The sequence below is a fragment of the Tubulanus polymorphus genome, chromosome 1 (assembly GCF_964204645.1).
Source record: "Tubulanus polymorphus chromosome 1, tnTubPoly1.2, whole genome shotgun sequence".
NCBI lineage: Eukaryota > Metazoa > Nemertea > Palaeonemertea > Tubulaniformes > Tubulanidae > Tubulanus > Tubulanus polymorphus.
The window spans coordinates 9,307,453-9,327,657 of NC_134025.1; the positions used below are offsets into that span (position 1 = coordinate 9,307,453).

The following is a 20,205-nucleotide window of genomic DNA, read 5'->3' on the forward strand; positions in this document are numbered from 1 at the left end:
GTCTAAATTGAAGGCTGCAAATTAGATGATTTTCTATTGGTAAATGAAAAGATCTCTGTATTGACTGGGAGAGGAGACAATCTATGAAAAAGCTTTTATCTTAAGAAAAACTTTTCAACTGGTCATTTACACTTTCTATGTTTTTTGAAATATCGCTATTTGTAAAAAAAAGAGATGCCTATATGTATTATGCTCTGTTCTTTGAATATAAGAGATTTAAATGCTATATTGTTACCATCAATATTATCATTATTATTCTGTCATTTGAATGTGTGTATGATATTGTATGTGATATTTCTCTTCGATTCTTTTCATGTTGAAACTATTGAAAAACGAAATAAAACCTTTTTACTATGTACATCATTCGTGGTTCATATTTTATATTGCTCCTAGCACTATAGATGCATAGCCAGCTTATTTCGGAGTTTCATTCCATATTCTAAATGGTCCTTTTGGATCAATGAATGACCGGGTTTAACAAATGCCGTCAACTATTCAGTGTAATGTGGGATTCGAACCCTCATTTTGACACACATGCGGAAGTAAATGTGACATGCGGAAATGCTACCATGGCGTATTAATATACGGCTAGAAGTGTTAATTGATATATAATGCCTACTTGACCACCAATGGACATACTCAGCCACAAGAATTCTGTAAGATCAGACCATGTTATTATCATTGGCGAAGAGCTGTGAAGAGCTTTCAACATCAAATCCAACCATATAAAGTTGCTAATTCAGCGTCGATGATAGGTGTCTACTCTGCTAACCAGAGGCAGAGCTGGTGAGCAAAAAAGTGTTGAGATAATATTCGAAAAGCCTATGGGTCTACCCTTTAGCCATATAGCTATAACCACTATAACCATTGGGGTTTGAATGGATTAAGGTTATTGTTAATCCATCGATGTCATCATTGTTGCGACTAGAATCTTTTGTTGCGTCATAAGCGGTAGATGAGGATGATGAGCCATGTTCTGGTGTCAAATCATTAATATGAAGATGGAAGATGGTGGCCTAGTACTGGTTTTAAGTTAACTGGATTTTGATAGAAATTGAGCTTTCGCTACTAAGTGCATAGTTGCTTCATGAAGCGGCCATACACTGTATAGCGAAAGCTTGTATGTCTTCAATAAAATCAAGTTAATTTTACCTAAAAAGTACGAACATTCATCATATACATCCTTTAGGGTTATCATTGTATGTTGTTGCAAGTTGAACTCGTTTAACAAAGTTCGAAAATGTCTGTCATTGTCACCAATCACCAACCTCTTCAGCAGAGGCGAAAAACCTGTCTATCAATTAGCATTGCATTGATGATATAAAAGGTGTCCTTCCTGTATTGATTGATGCAAGGATTTGGAAACTCCTCGGAAAAAAGCTCAGACAAACGTTATTTAGCCATTTTAAGAAAAGTAATTTTAATATATTGCTTTACTATGTGTCTTTCAACAGGATGAAATCTGTGTCGAAGATTGTGAAGGATGAACCAGAAAGTATTTGTAGTGAAACTGATTGTTGTAACACACAGGCCTCTCATTTTGGCATCGGTGAGTTCAATGAAACAATGTTGAGACATATTCGAAAATAGGCCTACCCTTAAAGGCACCTAGCTATAACCATTATTTTGAGATACTAGTTGTTCATATTTTGAAAACTGGGTAAAGAATTTTTATATTTCACCATCATTTAGATTCTTCTATAGACCCATATTCACCTTTCTAATATTCCTTTTTTCTATATTTTCATTATGATATTCATTAATTTCCATCTTAGAATATAGAATAGGATGCCAGAACTACCCTTATTTTTCATGCTACGAAAAAACGCTGTCAATATCCATCTGAGTATTGACAGCTTGGTTGCTTTCTTAGGTATCATCTGAAAACTAGGGCCCTGTAAAATTACTCTTAAAATTGATTCAATCTCTTCAATTATTTTATGTCAAGTCGACTTATGAGTTCGTCCTTTACGTAAAAGCAGGGTCACATGTGGTTCTGCTGCTGCATTCATTGTAGGATACGGAGTTGGAGTGATTCAATTGCAAAATGTTAATCTATATTTAAACTGCGGAAAAGATGGCTCACGCAATTTAATTGCTGTGTGCCCTGTGAACGGAAAACAGTATCATTATACTGATTCGTTGTCTTGACGCGCCGCATTAAAACATCTTTGATTCACAGCAGGATGTCATGCCAACCGGACTACTAGTATACATGATACATGTACGTTCTAGTAGTTCATGTGTCAAGCGTCGGTGGTTGTGTAATGATGTGTCATGTAATGCAGAACAGTAGGAAAGATGCATCAGTCATTAGCTTCGTCAATACAAAGTTTTAATTGTTCGTCGGGAGGAAATTAATTTGTTCATTTGAAGATGTTTTCTGGTCATGCTGCTAGTATAAATTCAATGAAACGTCAACATGATGTGGTATTTGATTTGATGCCGACTATATCAGGTATGCTAATCGATATGTGTATCTTATCTCATTATATTATTATTGATTGTTGATAAATCTTGATTCTAGACTCAATACCCGGTACATTGTGTACAGCAACAATCAAATTAGATATTCGTATTACATCCAGGTTACAGGTAAGAGACACAGCACCTGAAATGATGTGTCCAACGCTAAAGAATTATTATTAAGGAAACTCTTTAAAATATGAATCGAAGTCAAAGACAGGTCGTCAGGAGGACAATTTCCTTTTATGATTTTATGATTGTTACAATACAATCTATCCTATAAATCTAGGGTTCTATCCAATACACGGTACTCAAGTTAGTTGGTGATTTGTATTCTTTAATGTCAGAATCCACATTTGATTCTGGATAATCGTACATCATCAGTTATTCAGTTACGTTATCATATCTTTAAATACTGGTATAGGTTGTTTATTCATTTAATTCTATACCTTAGGAATGAAGCCCACGATTATCTAACTTTTTATCTGGCTTGTCTTCTTAGTATTTCTTTATCTTCTGCTTAGAAATGTTTGATGATTGCTAGTTTGCATAATTTTGTGGTTTAGAATAGATCTTAAGGAATCTCCAATTCCAATCGCGGGACTTCACTCAGTTGTGTTTGTGGCTTAAAGTTTTACCCTACAGTTAAAAAATTGAAGATACCAGGGGCGGATCTAAATGATAGCACAAGGAGCACTGCTCCTGTTTCAATTTTTCTGATATCCGTTTGAAAATACAAAGACAATATTTTTCAGGCTACTTTTTCCACCTGCAACTAATGACAGCAGCTGCGTGGTTACCGAACTTGCCGTTTTTCAGTATATCAGCCCTTTTCATTTCTTTGTGCTCCTGTCAAAGTCTACCCCTGAGTACTAAGAGAATTCACATCAAAGGAAGCGGATTCGAAAGGTTTTTTCGTGTAAGTTATTATAAGGATTGTTTCGATGTTATGACTAAGAGAAATTGTTACGTGTCATTTCAGATCCTGAAGAAATCACAGACTACGCGAAACGATCAAAAACTACCGATTCATTGGACATAGTCGCCGAACAGGTGCGATTATTACATATTCAGTCTTATAAAAACCATTCAGAAATCATTTTCAATTCCAAGAGATGAAGAATTGTATATCTTGATCTTGATGAATTACTGCGTCTTTCACCGCGTTGACGTGTATTGGTGACGCAGGGGGTAGGCTTGATTGTTTAGTTTGTGGGCTTTGAGGTAGGCCTATATAAGCCTATGAATGTTTTGGAATGACCTGGAACGAGTCTTCTGAACTTTTGAACTTAAAAGCTATAATATGTGTGAATCTCTTGCCTGTTATTGTGCAATGCTATCATTACTTAGGCCGGTATTTATCACCTTCTTACTCATTTTATTTGTACAGAATGATGTTGCAGCTTATGATACGTTTCAATGGCAAATCAACAATTCAGCTGATACTGCTATGGCAATGGATACTTGGATGGCACCGGGGGCATTGCCTCACATTGCACCATGGCAAAATACAATGGCCCCAGCTTCTCAATGGGTACCGACTACATGCAGCGTACTTACTCAACCACAAAATAATCAGTTACATACTTCGATGCCAGTTTTCGTAACGAGCCTAGCTGCTTCATCTCAAACAATGAAAGAAACTCATGTTCAAATTTCACCAGCTCCAACTCTATCAAATAATGTGCCTTCAGTTTGTGAACAATCCACTGCCGTTAGTCATCAACCTACGGCTAGCTGTTCGAACCAATTCTCGAGGAAGGATGGTTCATCCTTACGATTACATAATATCCAGGCCAAAAAGGACTCTCCTCACATTAAGCAAATGGCGCAGCAGAATTCTAAAGATCCCCGCCTGAAAAAAGTTATGGATGCTCTCGCAAATATCAAATCTAATGCAAAGACCAAATCTCAGACATTGGACTCGAACAGTGCGGTGAATTCTGCTTCGAACGACGAAGAAGCGTCAAAACGAAAACGATTTTTGCGAACAGCTCACGAACTCGAGCAATCAGGACTGTTGAAATATACAATTCAAACCGCTAATCTTATCCACGAAAATGAGAAAACTCAACGCGAGATCAACGCGTTAAACATCGAAACGAACAAATTGTTGCAGTCGATCCTCGATAACCCAGAAAATGCTCATATTCTTAGTTCAATTTTATCTCAGAAGTTGGAACCTTGGTATGGTATCTATACGAATACCCAATGATATATTATGTATATATTCATTGTTATACTATTGACTTGTTTCTGGACCAGTTTCATGATGTTTCAGTTTATTGAACATATGAAGTAACTGATGGCATCTATTTTTTGTGAAATGGTGAGTACGCAGGTCACTCCTTATCTCACGCATCCTTATTCTGAAGCTATTTTCCTGTAAATTGTTTTTAAAGCGATCTATTGACAACTTGATTAAATACTCGTTATTGTACATTGTACAAACTGTGTACCGGTATATCAAACTGTTCTGTGCTCATAGAGAAGTGTTTGCTTATTCAAGCAACAAACAATGGAAAAATCCAATTTATTAAATCCAAAAACTGTTCATATAAAGGTTTAGAATGGTCTTGAATCTTAGCCTTGATCAAAATTTTGGCCTAATGATGACAATTTTAGCCAGTTCAGTATGCTGTCTTTATATTGGGAAAACCTAGTTATCTGCATTTCATTCCTTTAAAATGCAGCCAGTAGTCCGGTATTCGAAATGTAATCTTATCATTTCCATTAATCTGTGATAAATGACTTGAAATCCATCCAACAATGACCTTTACATTATCCGTTTATAAAACTGGGTAAATTCCGTCTAAATATACATGAAAGTGATATACGAATGATTATAGTAAGTTAGATATTTTATTCATAAAATCACAATGAAAGACGTCATCATACATAATACATGTACATGATTGTGTTATATTGAATGAATTCAATAAAGTCTGTTACATTTTATAACTGTTAGCTTTAAAAAAGCAGGTATTAAGGGTAAAAGACTGTCTGTTTGAATCGATTATCTCATAACAATTGATCTAAACAATAGCTCAATATCAAAATCCAGTATTCCATTGTATTGTCTGTGGTTTTTCGACGTTCATGTAACATATCACTTTATCGCCATTTTTTAACTGAACGTCCAGATCTCTGAAATTCATTCCACATTCTACACCAGTCTTTATTGTCTCTACCTCATTTTTGAAATGTTTTAATGACTCTATTGCTCCTACATAAAGAAATTATGGAATATATCATGTACTAACTGTTTTTATTACCGTTTATATGTTTGAATAAATATGAAAACCTTTGTAAGAATTTTATGTATGTAACTTAAGACTCTTTTCGTGATTTCTTTCAAATGGTTGAACATTTCTTACCGTCATATATCAGATCTTGTTCTCTGAAAATTCGAACAGCGTGCGACTTTTTATTCAGATAACCTTTTACGCAACGACATCCTGCGACTTGAATTCGCTTGCGGCCATCTTTGATATTAAACAACTCCAATACATTAGCTTCTCCTGAAATTAAATTGACATGCATATACAGCAAATGTCAATAATTAAAATGAAATTGAAAATGGGAAAAGATGATTACCATTACAGATCTGTCTTTTCACCCAAGGCCCGGTTTTATAGATTAGTATTAACCCGGGGCTAACTCAATTGATAATGAATGAGTTATCCCCCAGGTTAAAGGTAACACCAGTGTATAAAACCGGGCTGGGGGTTTAAGTTAAAAAGTGTTAGCCCTAAGGGCTTTACTTAAACTGGTCTATTAAACCAGCCACTGGAAAATTCATGTTTGTAAATACTGTATCAAAAATATCCAAATATAGAAATAGCCTATCTATGCTGTTCATAGTAACCGTAACATCTTGATAACAAATGATTGACCAGCAGGTACATGTACTTGAAGGGCCAAATGAATGGTCCCACCATAAATATGGACATTTGGAGAAAAGTTTGATACTAACCTACTTTTTCTTCAATCTGTACTGGAGGAAGTCTGGCTGTTAATTGTACTCTGAGGTCATCGACTAATCTATAGATCACATTATGCAATAGGATTTTAACGCCATTTTCTTCGGCAAACTTTTTAATCACATCGGAAACCTTGACATTGAAACCATAAACTAGACCTAATGAAAAAGATATGTATTACAAAGAAGATTGATTCATGTAATCTCGAAATTAAGGATGTTACGCGTAAGAATTTTGATTAAACAAAGTGACTGAACAATTACCATCAAAGCTTTTAGCTAGATTGATATCGGTTTCGCTGATAGAACCGACTCCATAGTGTATAATATCTAGATGACATTGTTCAGATTGATAGGTATCTAATGTATCGAGAATAGCCTCAACCGATCCAGCTACATCTCCTGAAAAATAAATACAGATCTTTGAATCCATTTCGTTTGATGCATTCTTTAAGGAAATAATCTTTATTTGAACCTAATTCCGACGATTTGTGTAAAAGAATTGGAATCATAACAATTAAATAGCCGAAAATAAACCGAAAAATTAGATTTCTAGTTGGTTCAGAGCTTATAATAGTCTATGTAAGAACAGATAATCTGACCTTTAATGACTATATTTAGGGCTGGTCCGGTCCGTGTTTCGATTTCTTCTTTTTGTTTCTGTTTTGGTTGAGTACGTATGAATCCCATCAGGTGGCGTTGTTTCAGTTCTTCTTCATATATCTGGCGATGTTCTCTGCGTTTCTTGTCGATAATCACCTGTTCTTCGGCAGCCTTTTGCTCACGTATATTCGATAGACGGTAATCGACGACGGCATGAGCCTTGCGCTGTATTCAAAATTTCACCCTCATTACAGATCTCCAAATATTGTGCAATATATTTCTGATACATTGAAGTTGACTGAATAAAGACTCGATTTTGCTAATAATCACTGGGCTTTCTGAGAAGATCTTGAACAAATATGCGAAATAGTTAAACTATTTCGATGAAACAACTTCTTTTTAATTTTAACACCGTCACAAATTCGTGTTGAGTTATCACAGTAAAAGTTATTTATAATGCTTTAGTTATAATATTAATATAATATTTGCTTTAGTCCTGGAAAACGAAATTGGCGTTATAATGAATTTATCTTTTAATTGAATGTGAGTTAAATTGGCCAAATTTGTTCTCTAAAAAAGGTTGGCATTATAACAGACTTTGACAGTATATTAGAAATTTGATAAAACTGTCTTTGTGATTAAAGGAAAAAAATGTCACATTACATTACACTGACCTCACTCTCTACTTGCAGTATTTCATCACCAGCATGTGGAAGATCCCTCCAACCAATAATTTCTACTGGGCATCCAGGTGGTACCTCGCGTATTGGCTTTCCAAATTCATTAAACATCCCTCGAACCTTTGCCCACGCAGTTCCAGCTACTAGACATGTTCCTTTCTTTAACGTGCCTCGACGAATTAAAGCTGTCGCTAATTTTCTAAAGAAAAGTTAGGAAAATACTCGATCATACACAGAATAGTCTCTGAGATGATATTAACTGTTTTAATGAAATGCCGTGAAGTTTACCCTCGGCCGAGATCTGTCTTTGACTCGATTACTTGAGCCTCAACATTTCCGGTCGGATCACTTCTAAAGTCACTAAGCTCGGCTAAAGTTACAATTGCTTCTTGTAGCTCCATCAAACCAGTGCCCTGAAATGAACAAGACAAAACTCGATTACTCATCAACCATCTACCTACTTCAGCTAAATAATCAAAAATTTACAGACCTTTAGTGCAGATATTGGTACAGCCATTACATCTCCACCCTGGTCTTCTAATTGTATGCCTTCTTGCAATAGGCTGGATTTAGTTTTTTCCTATGTATGATATGAATTGTAATTTTTCTGAGATAATTTTTAATTCCTGCCAACAATAGTTCTCTAAATACCATCAACTTACAATATCAGCTTCTCCCCTATCCATTTTATTGATTGCAACAATAATCGGAACTGAAAGGGAATGTTCTACATGAATTATACAATCTATTAACTAAAATGATGAATTATAAATCTGGACTGGCTTACACCAATAGCATCTATGCTAACTAACTTACCGCCTGCGTCTTGGGCAAATTTGATAGATTGTCTAGTTTGTTCCATGACTCCATCATCGGCAGCTACGACCAATACAACAATGTCAGTGATATGTGCTCCTCTCTCTCTCATCGCCGAGAATGCTGCATGGCCAGGCGTATCTAAGAATGTTATCGTATCACCGGTGGACAGTTTAACTGAAATTTTAAGGCGGTACAACTTTGTGTTAGATCTTACAAACGTTTAAAAATTTTTCGCGCAAATATCTCTCAGAAATTACCAGAGAAGGCACCGATATGTTGAGTGATTCCTCCGAATTCTTGTGAAACTATATGACTATGCCTTAGTGTGTCAAGCAATGTAGTTTTACCGTGATCGACATGGCCCATGATCGTCACAACAGGTGGACGTTTAACTAGTGCAGATTCTTCAGCAGGCGGTCTACAAATATAGGAAAGATATTGCAGAAGAAAGTTTGATCATAAATGACATTTTGCATGGAAGCTGAGATGGCTACAAATAGCAAGATAGCAGCATGTCACTGAGCATAGATTGGAAGAATATAATCAGTTTGATCCGTGGCCTCTAATTTCAGTAATAACTTACTGTCTATAAACATCTTTGTCTTTTTTTGGTTTATTCTCTGAATCGTGTTCAATCTTGTATCTGTATCCAGTTTTTTTCAAAATCTCCTGAATAACTTCTATCTCTTCGATCACTTCATAGAAAAAGCGAAGAAACTAGTAGACATTCAAAGGCCGTTACCCAATAAATCCTTTCGGCAAATACTTACCCATATTCGGTTCATCATAGTAATCACCACCAGGAATGTGAAAAAGGCAATCAAAGACATGATCTGGAATCAGGGGATAATAAGAATTCTCAGAACAGACATGAAGCAATATCCGCACAGGGCTGTTTCTAATTTGGACGCTGGGACAACTGACAGATCTAATTGAATGTAGCTCAACGATAGAAACTAAATCACTGAAAGATCGTACAACTGAATGAGTTAAGTACCTGTATCTTTGTCTAATAGATTGGCAACTTCCTGAACTGTCATTTTAGGGGTAATCGACAAGACTTCTCCGATCGCTTTTTTCGACTTGATACGAACGTTTATTGGTTTCTTCTACATTAAAATTACATGGTGATTAATAGGCTTATCAAAAATATTATTTACTGATTTTTAAACGCTTTACATAACAACAAGGTCAAATAATCTTCAATACCTTTGTTTTCTTTTTGGCCAATGCTGTCGGACTGGTATGAAACATCTGACCCTGAAGTAAGTTACATGACAAACAGTATGTCCCAGCTACTGGGCCTGTTTGATGTGCGGTTGAAGAAGCCAAGGAATTTAAACCATTGGCATTGACCCTTTTCACCAAATGTCTCATTTTTAAAGCGTTATTCAACACCATTCTACTCATGGTGAAAACCGAGGTAGATTTATTTTTTAGTTTAATAAGTAAATATTCCTTTGAAATTAGATTTTTTCCATTTATTTCATAATGTCCTCGAATTATTTCGGAATTTTTTTTTCAGTTCATGGGCGCGGCCATATTGAATGGTACGTTAAGCGTGTAGCGAACATAAATAATATGCGAGAAACTATTTACATAATCAAAGAATAAGCATTCGAGCAAATTAACAGATTCTTGTTAGTACATTTTAAATCCTAAATTTTTTTTATGGATCACTTAAATTCTATTTTTTCATTAATATCATTAACTCACATTCGCAAAATACTACATCTCTTAAAACCCGGAAAGCAGGGCAGAATCGTCAATTGGATTTCCCGTGACGTCAATAGGCCTACCGGTGTTTAGTACTCGAGCATCATGACTGCAGTACATCGAGCCGGATTAGAAGAAAAGCTGAATGAATGGGGTATTCATACCACCACAACTGAACATCCACAAGTAAAATATCTTCCTATTTGAATATCATCATTTAATGATAATTTAGTTATTGATTGTATTGTTTGTAGTTGTTTTTTTCGTTTTCCTCAATACTAGGTTTTTACTGTTGAAGCTATGATGGAACATGTCGGTCATTTGAAAGGGGCTGTGACGAAAAATCTTTTTCTAAGTGACAAGAAAAAGAAGTTGTACCTATTCTCGGCTTTACACAACCGCGACATAAAACTGAATGAACTGGCGAAAAAAATCGGAGCCGCTTCCGGGGGAATACGTTTCGCCGATGAATCCGTGCTGTTTGAAAAACTTGGCGTTAAACAAGGATGTGTAACCGCATTTGCTCTGATTAATGATGTGGCGGGGGATGTTAAGTTTTGCATTGATGCCGATCTGATCAATGGTACTTATGATACAATATATTTCCATCCTCTAGATAATGCAGCGTCATCTGGTATCTCGCCCGAAGACTTCAAAAAGTTCCTCACCGCAGTGAAACATGAACCACTTTCTGTAAGCTTTGATTAATGAGTATCTTCATACAGTTAACTTATGAATATTGGTTAATACAGATGAATTCAGTCAAGATTTTGTTCTCAAATGGTTTGCGAATTAAGTGGGGCTTCTGTACAAGACCTGAAACCTTTTTAATGATGTACAACAAATTCAGAAATACATGTAATAACATTTATTTTTAGAAAACCGAAACTCATAATCCATAGTCGTTCTTTATTCATTAAAATATCTTCTTTCAATTCTGTACAAGACCTGAAACCTTTTTAATGATGTACAACGAATTCAGAAATACATGTAATAACATTTATTTTTAGAAAACTGAAACTTATAATCCATAGTCGTTCTTTATTCATTAAAATATCTTCTTTCAATGCAAATGCTGAGATTTGCGAAACATTTAATCAGTTCCTTGCGAGGGTTTAAAAAATTTAGTTAAGTCCGCATATTTTTGAGTATGTTGCTTTCTTCGGTTGATGGCTTGCTGGCGCTTCTGGGATGAAGTTACTTTTTGATGACACAGAACACACAAAGTCCGAAGGTTGTCAATATCGCACTGCCCTCCTCCATCCATGACTGCTTTGATATGATCCACATGCCAAAACTGAAATAACGATTTCTAATTGGTTATCAGTTCATTCAAGAGGCTTATCTTCATGAAACTACAGAAAAATCTGCTTAAATCAGATCATTTGGGTAGAACAAAATTCAAAAGTCATTTTCTTGTATATTAATGAACAAATGGACTGCTGTCCAGATAAGGCCACAATCGGGATTAAGCGGTTTTGACTGTACCTGTCCTCTGTATGGTTTTGTGACCATCCTATCTTTGACTTCAGGTTTTAAGATGTTATACGGACTGTCTTTGATCAGCTGAGCTCTCCTCTCTAGATCTTTAGTGACTCTAAAAAACAATGATCAAACAATATATACCCCTGTCAACTTCTCTAAATACGGGTTATTGTTGCGTATACTCTCAAGTTTTTAGGATTGACTAGATGATAATGACTTACTTGATTTGTGTAAAAAACTGCTCTGCATTGAACTTACAAATCTGGCAAATTCCCTGTTCAACTTCATATATTATCTTGCGTCCGTACTCGCGACTGGTTTTCACCTGAATTTTATTGCAATTTATTATGTTATCATAAACTGACAAGTTACTCAAGAAATTTCTCAATATTCATTATCTTACCCAGTGTTGTTCTGAGCACTGCTTCGAGCAGAATCTCGTATGCCAGGCATATTCTTCAGGGTTGTTGTTAATTTGAATAGCTTCATTCGGTTTCTGACAATTGATACATAATGGTACCCCGGTCTTATCAACAGCCTTCAATAATAAACAATCACACAAACTATTCAACTATCGGACTTGAAATGATCATCTTTGTACTGCTTACTAATTTCCCACTCAAGAGGTTGATGGTACTCTTGAGGATACAAACAAACAAATCTAACAAAATTTCACAAAGTTCATTACCTGCACATAGCCTAGATCCCCTTGATAAAATGCAACACCAGGTTCTGCTGTAATTTCATCAGGTTCAATTGATTTACGCGGGCGTTTAGAATCTTGCTGGATTGGTGACATATTGCACTGGTCTACGGAGACGTGGGACTTTTCCGGTGTTGAAATGGTTGCAAATGTAGAAGAAAGCGATCGACATTCATGGTTCGACATTTCACCTAAACATAGAAAATCAGGGGTGAGAATAGGCTACAAATATATTCGTAGTGGTAGCACTGGTGACAGAACTGGAAGTACGAGTATATTTGTAGCCGGCGGCGAATATGTTAAGATGTTTTAGTTATCTTAATAATGACTTCAAGATACTCATTCCATTTTAAAATTTCAGGATCCAGTTTCACTATTGTGAGTTACTGGTACATAGATTTTTTAGATTCAAAATTAGAGTTCAAATTCTTTCCACCAGGAAACTTGGTTCTGAATTGTAGAATTGTTTCAAATACCTTGCTCTAAAAAGGCAGCTTTTCTCAAAGCGGTGTACGATTTTCCATTTCGTTTCGTGGCACTACTACCACTACCTTTAAAACCCGGTTTTAAAGGCCTTTTTTTCGGAGTAACGTGACACGCTCGTTTCTTCGGCGTTTTTAACGCTTTCACTTCATCCGGAACTGGATACGCTTTGCACAGTTCTTTCAGGCGAGTTTCTAGAGATTGTTTTGCTTTATCCTGCTTCGGACGGTTGATGATGCGAACGGTTCCACCAGATTCTTGAGCTGCGGCTACAGCATTGAATGCAACGTCGAGCTAAAACATGAATGTACGTATGATTGTCTCAACCAGATATCCTCATAACTCAGGAGTAAATGGGTAGCTGGTGTGATAGATGACTGATAAATGGTTAGAGTTTATAGGCTGGGGGTAATAATACTGGAAAGTTGAGCGCTATGGGTAGCTTTGCTGGATTTAGCACTATATAAGACACATTATTATTATTATTATTACTATCATTATCATCATTATTATTACTATCATTATCATCATTATTATTAGTGGTGATAAGAACAATAAGAAGTTTGGTATCATAACATTTTTCTAATATTCAACAACTATTTAGTAAATTAGGCTTCAATATACGGGGTAATTATCATATCAGTCGGTATCATATTACTGAAATGTTTAATCCAACTCCCTCTGAACTTGTATATTCGCCGTACGTTATGAATCCTCTGAAGAATCCTAGTTATTATCGTTATCCTTACCTTGGTAGTGTATCTTTGTTTGGATACCGGTTTTCTTCGTACGTCCTCGTAACAACGTATTGGACTAGTGAACAATTGACCACCATTACTCACTACTCGCCGTTTCGTCAAAGTTAAACTGGAAGCAAAAGATTCATTTAATTTTCATTTTCCGATCGAGCGAATTGAACTAAGCACTTCAATGATGGCCGATCGATTCATGTTGAAATCAAAGAGCCAGGCTACTCATGAACATCTTGTACCTGTTCCATTCAGCACAGAAAACTTTCACAAGCTGTAAATGTTGTGGATGAATAAGCAAATCCGGCAAATCGGTGAAGTTCTCGGTTTCAACGTCTAATGGTAGAAAACTCGCATTCAGAGGCGTTCCATCCTAAACAGAAACAAGGATTATAAGGGTATATCGATTCAACCACTAGGGTACATCAATATAGACATTAAGCCGCTTTAAACGTCGTTTCATCGCATCTGAAGCTACATGGATAATACGCTCACCAGATCAAAAAGATAGACTCGACTCGTATTCTTGCTCGTACAGTAAAGAAACTGGGAGTAAACTGTCATCTCATCCAAGTCGATGCTTCTACTTTTATCGTCGGCCGTATTTGAATCGTTTTCGTTCTCATTGTCGGGTCCCTTTGGATCAGATGATTCCAAATGTCCAATCGATTCATGTAATTCACGAGCCGTGATGAAATCTCCTCCTGTGAATCGAAGAGTTTAAGACCTTCATCAAAGAAATCTACAAAAATCTAGACAATGGGACGTATGAATTTACCTTGAACATTCGCCATTTGTTGGTTGTCAGTTACGTTCACAAAGGACGTTTTCTCAAGGGTTTCAGAAGGTTTACTGTTGTCATTTTCTTCACTGATAGTCATATCATTATTTACAGTATCCTGATGAAGATTATTTTTAATTTCTTTAATCTCCTTCTCGTGAATACCAATATCCTGTATTGTTGATTCACCTTTCATGACAAGCGGTGACTCGACAAATGTCTCATCATTACTATCGGCAATAACAGTAATCTCATTTTCTTCGGATATCTTGACCATTTCCGTCGACGAGAGGCTTTCGTCTTCGTCACTGGTGATGACCGTTATATCGTCGAGATCGGCCAAAGCTTCGGGACTAAGACGTATCTCGGGCTCCTCTTCGCTGCTGATGTCTAGTATATCGATATCATCCATTCCGGCAAGCGATTCGTCATCCGAAAACAGCGACTCCGATCCACAAGATTCTAAGTCATCTTTTTCGTCGGGTACATCTCCATTTGGACACAAATGAAGCGTCTGAACTTGAGAATTTCTATCATCTAAAGACTCTATTCCGTCGTAAGCAGCGTTGTTTTCTAAATCACAGATGTTTCCAGAGACTGTAAAACTTATTGCACTTTCATTATTTTCATTGCCAGCATTTACGCCAGACGATCGTAAATTCGCTCGAGGAGATCCACTTTCTTCGCATTTATCAAGAGCTCCGACGAGTTGTTCATCGTCGGACGTACTTTCGATTAGACTAACTGGAAGCGGTTGCGAAAGCGAATATCGACTATCAAATGAATCATTGCGACTCACGAAAGAGTTTGAATTTGTTAACGATGATCGTTCCAGTAACGAGGGAGAGTTTGATTCATTCAATGGAGCAGACGTCCATTTCTCATTGTTTGAATTTCTAGAATCTTGTGAAGCCATATTTTCGAAGGATGTTTGAGATTCCCAATATTGCACAGCACCGATCAGTTCATCGTCATCTTCTGAATCTATTTGTTGCGGGATATGATCATCTTTCCCCGCTTCAACAATCGCACATATTTTAGCACTAGTTTTTGTGGTAGTCTTCATTGTGTCTGCTTTACGCTTATAATTTCTAATTTGTGGTTTTCGAATTATTTCTGGTAGATCGTCTTCTTTGCAATTGATGCCATACGATTTGATATCATCAACTAAAGAAATACATTCATTGCAATTAAAAGATCAGCCGCTTTTTGAAAAGAATCAAGATATTTAGCGTTCCACCTTTTCGCTTTAGTCGTTTTCGTTTCTCTTGCGGTTTGAAATCTTCCACGTCATCGCTATCAGAATCAATAGTAATCAACGGAGGAGTTTTACGCAGATTTTTCTTCTTCGTTCGCCCTCCGAAGAAGTCTGTAATCTGAGTTAGTTTATCGGCTACTGCATTCGGATCGTCAGAGAAAAATGCCGTGGCGGTGTTGTCCGTAGGAGGCTCATAAACATCGGCATTTGATAATTTCGCGATCTGACCGATGTCTTTTGATTCCCTAGCTTTGAGTTCTTGCACTTGCCCATTCAGAGTTGTTGTAATGATTATGTTCTAAAATCAAAATCAAACATTCTTTAAAAAGTTTAATTAAAGAGCTACAATTATGTACATGTACTATAAGCGATGGCTTTCTGTCTGTATCTAGTATTTCACTATATACATGTTTCTGAAGTGATAAGGCGTGGTTTGTAGCAGTCAGGTTTCTCGAAAGTAAGCACTCTTCAGCACTTTTGTTGGGAAAAAGTAGCACTTTTTCAGTGAATCGCCCCCATAATAAACATTGTAACTTCTCATCATGATTTGTCAAACCATAGACATGTAAATTGCTTTTGATCAACTGATCAACCACAATAATGAAAGATTTTTTAGGCTTTCGAGTCAATACCGTTAAGTACTGGTAGCACTTTTCAGCACTTTTTGACATGTAAGCACAAATTGGGTCTTAATAATTTTTTCCCAAAAATTAGCACAAATTAGAGCTCAGTAGACTTTCTAGAACCCATATAAGAAAATAGAAACTTAACATTCGATCAATATGCACCTTTTTCGAGACAGCAGACCAAACCCATTCATCAACTGTACTATGAGCTACCAGGTACTGGATGTTTACAGTGCTTTGTTGGCCGATGCGATGTGCCCTGTCTTCACACTGAACTAAAACTCCAGGAGTCCAATAAAGTTCAGCAAAAACGACCAATGATGCCGCAGTGAATGTGAGACCCTGGAAGATATACGCAGTAGAAGATGCTTTTCAAATATCTATTACTATGTAGTGGAAAATATGAGCAAACAAATACAAAGCTGGATAGACAAATACTCACGACACCTGCGGCTAATATACTGAGAATAGCAACCTTCACGTCTGGATCATTTTGAAATGAATGAACCAGATCCTACAAAACACACCGGTATTCATATTAACAAAGCATCAACATAAACCTAAGGGAAGATATCGTACTCAATAAAAGATAACAATATGTAGACATGTCCTATCACGCAGACAATATTGACTATGGTGTTATGAGCTGAAGGAATGTGGCTGGAATTGATTTTTATTTGAATATATTTTCAGTGTTCTCCATACGCTGGAATTTTAAAGGGGCGGCATTCATTGTTTAGTGTATGACATCATAGCTGCTGAAGTAGTAAGGCTTTCAATCCCTCTTACAGAAACTTGAGCTTAATTTTGGTGTTATCTTCTATTTCTGGTAGGGGGAGCAGATATTTTATTAGGGGTGGCTGATTTTCAGAGGAGTGGATGTAAACACGAAAGGGCCCCTCTAAAACCTGTGCTGTGGAGAACACTGATATTGCTGGTTACTACTATACTTACAGGTCGAACGATTTGTGGTGTATTTCCATCGATGCGAATGAAATTAACCTTACTGTCCCATAACTGTCTCTGAATAGCATCCATCATGTCGTGATGATACGCAAAGATCAGAATCTTCTGGCTGTCATTTTCGACCAACATTTTAACATATTCCACAACCGGACCGATCTTAAGAAATAATAAATTTTTCATTCATACATTGTACAAAGTTTGACCTCTATCACATCGGATTTGTAAATACAGCAGACTCCACCTCACTCAGAACTATTGGGAGCATGAATTGAGAGTTGATCGGATACTGACTTGAGAATGAGGAAAGAATCTTTGTAGATAGAATCAGAAGAATCTTTGTAATACTAAATCAACCAAGTGGGCAAGATTTCACTCAACACGAACAATTTCGATGAAAAATTGAAATTACCTTAGCCAGGCAAGTTTGTCTGTACAATTTAAGCACCAATTGTTTCATTTCGAAAAACGAATTGCCGACCGTAATTCCGTCATCGGTCGCACGAAAAAAATCGATCACGCTGAGCTTCAATCGTTTGATTATGCCGGTCAAATCAGTCCAACTTTGTTCGACGTTCTTCCTATACTGCGATTCCTTGATGTCGAACGATATTTTCTGACGTTGTTTCGGAGGCAATTGAGTCAACACGTTATCCTTCAACCGACGAATCATTATATTTCTAAGTTTCGTTTGCAGCTCGTCTAAATTACTGGCACCTCTTGAAATAGAAAAAATTACACGAATCAATAGAATTAAAAACTGGAATGATTTTGATACACTCTGACCCGAGGACTGATTATAACACAAGTTATAACACATAAAGGATTGAAGAATTTTTACAATGAACAAAGACTTTTTAAGGAAAAATAACTGCTACTATAAAATCCCAAATGAAATAAAAAATTCCAGGTAAAATGTAACTTAGCAGCAAATTAAAATATGTGACATACGTTAATCGCCACACAATCAGTACATGGATTGCACGTTATTATACCATTTAACGGAAGTGTCTATGAATTGAATTACTTACGAAGTATTCCATTTGCGAACACGCCCAAAGTGTTCGTATTTAGCATCGCAGTACCTCTGAGCGAAGGCGCCCCACGATATAAAGTCACCATAGCACAGAGCATCTAATTGGGCAAACAACTAAAATTACAAGAATCAGTCAATCCAATCAAGTCTGAAAATTATGTCGTAAATCTTTTTATGTGAATCATGACAAGAACCTCAGCAGGACGCGATAGGGCTGGAGTACCCGTAATCAGTAACCTTCTGATCGCTCGTTGTACCAACGGAACTAGTATTTTCGCCGAGATGCTCAGGCGATTTTTGATGTAATGCGATTCGTCTAACACGACGATCTTGAACTTCTGCTGAAACAGAGCTTCGACGAGTAGACCGCTACGATTATTCCTTATCAAACCGTACGAAACTATACTGATCGGCGAAATCGCTATCGACCTGAAAAATTGAAATCAGGAAATCAGGATCTGCGATTCGGTATTAAGAACACTGACTTTGTTACTACAGGGTGTCCCATTAATTACTATACATAAAGAACTGCCTGTCATTTTCAAACCGCTGAGATAAATCAGCCAAATCTTCAGGAGAGATGGACTACAATAATACTTGTTTGCCCAATTATTATTTTAAAAAAGTTTCATTTCTTATAGATTGAATCATAATCAATATTCTTTTCATTCCTTTGTCTATGCGGGGATAGAATGGATATTTTGAACGATAAAAAATCCCTCATGATTGTACTAGTATCCAAACAAAAATGAACTTGATATTCGGTTAACTCTAAGGCCCATACCCATCAAACCAATCCCAGAACATCGGTTTCTGGTTATTTTTTAATTCAATTATTAGGAATTGTGATTCCTTATACATGTACAGGCAACCTACCCCACATCGTTACCAGACTGAATTAAGTTTATATCATGAGGATGGATGTCCGGAAACCATTTCTCAATTTCTTCGATCCACGGATATTTCAAAGAGGATGGAACGACAATTAACACCGGCCATTCATCTTTATAGTAGTAAGCTATTGATAGAGCCTGCAAAGTTTTGCCAAGTCCCATCTGAAATGATACCGCAATAACGCACAAAAATCTCCAAGAGAATGGTTATGGGAAAATTAATTACAATAATTCACCATGATTTCTTTTATTTATCTTACCTCATCAGCTATCAAACATCTGGGGAAAAAGAACAAATACAAAATAACAAGAATTCACATCTATCAACTAACTATCCACTGAAATATGAGTAAAGACTGACAGACAAGAAGATCGGCAGAGAATTATGACAGGATATTGTGCCAATGCGGCATTATTCCAGTTACACCATCTTGCCGACAACTCATTCTGATTGGTTACAGGGTAATTTTCAACGTGCATGAGCACTGAGGTACACGACTTACTGTCAGTAGAAAATTTAAAGAAAGTGTGGAGATCAAAGACTAAAGAGAAAATAGAGCGGACATAGACTGATAGAGAAGTATTTGAACCCTGGGCCAGCACATTGCTAGTGCAGCATCACATTCAATCCGTCTTAACATAGGGCACTCAACCTAACCTTAACCCAACATTTTTTCTTAGACCCCAACAAGGCCAAGCAAAACGCTATCGAAAAATACTTTTTCGATTCTGCCGCCTATTTTTTTTCCTCCTTTTTACCTTCCATGTTTCTCTATCGCGTACACGATTCCGTCCTTCTGAAACTGCATCAAACGACGCCTCAGATTATCAGGAAGATACTGAAGTTTTGAATCAACATCCATACTGTCTCATGCCGTATCGTATTGCTTCATTGACGTCCTAATAAAAGGAATGATGTGTGGTCGGCCGATGGGATGTCAAAATCGGGGACATTTTCTTAT

The 20,205-nt window shown here is 36.6% G+C and overlaps 3 protein-coding genes across 3 annotated transcripts; 2 read left to right on the forward strand and 1 right to left on the reverse strand.

The window, feature by feature from the left end:
- Window positions 1–569: 569 nt before the first annotated feature.
- LOC141900241 (uncharacterized) lies at window positions 570–5,462 on the forward strand. The gene is made up of 4 exons (XM_074787044.1): window positions 570–786; window positions 1,455–1,549; window positions 3,449–3,519; window positions 3,857–5,462. The coding sequence occupies exons 1-4, from the start codon at window positions 749–751 to the stop codon at window positions 4,679–4,681; spliced, it is 1,029 nt and encodes a 342-aa protein (XP_074643145.1). The 5' UTR covers window positions 570–748; the 3' UTR covers window positions 4,682–5,462.
- LOC141900831 (uncharacterized) lies at window positions 5,357–20,172 on the reverse strand. The gene is made up of 35 exons (XM_074787907.1): window positions 20,003–20,172; window positions 19,504–19,522; window positions 19,227–19,405; window positions 18,545–18,779; window positions 18,346–18,464; window positions 17,727–18,033; window positions 17,306–17,473; window positions 16,794–16,865; window positions 16,514–16,693; window positions 15,708–16,023; window positions 14,465–15,634; window positions 14,182–14,390; window positions 13,929–14,059; window positions 13,687–13,804; window positions 12,931–13,231; window positions 12,440–12,645; window positions 12,155–12,289; window positions 11,973–12,076; window positions 11,755–11,863; window positions 11,366–11,563; window positions 9,760–10,068; window positions 9,548–9,659; window positions 9,321–9,383; window positions 9,134–9,245; window positions 8,808–8,968; window positions 8,548–8,724; window positions 8,394–8,443; window positions 8,222–8,311; window positions 8,020–8,144; window positions 7,726–7,930; window positions 7,051–7,276; window positions 6,713–6,850; window positions 6,443–6,607; window positions 5,844–5,987; window positions 5,357–5,692 (listed from the first exon to the last, which is right to left on the reverse strand). Exons 1-35 carry the CDS (start codon window positions 20,104–20,106, stop codon window positions 5,520–5,522), a joined length of 6,630 nt encoding a protein of 2,209 aa, XP_074644008.1. The 5' UTR covers window positions 20,107–20,172; the 3' UTR covers window positions 5,357–5,519.
- On the forward strand, window positions 10,307–11,289 carry LOC141900251 (putative prolyl-tRNA synthetase associated domain-containing protein 1). The gene is made up of 2 exons (XM_074787057.1): window positions 10,307–10,452; window positions 10,549–11,289. Exons 1-2 carry the CDS (start codon window positions 10,372–10,374, stop codon window positions 10,972–10,974), a joined length of 507 nt encoding a protein of 168 aa, XP_074643158.1. The 5' UTR covers window positions 10,307–10,371; the 3' UTR covers window positions 10,975–11,289.
- Window positions 20,173–20,205: the final 33 nt, after the last annotated feature.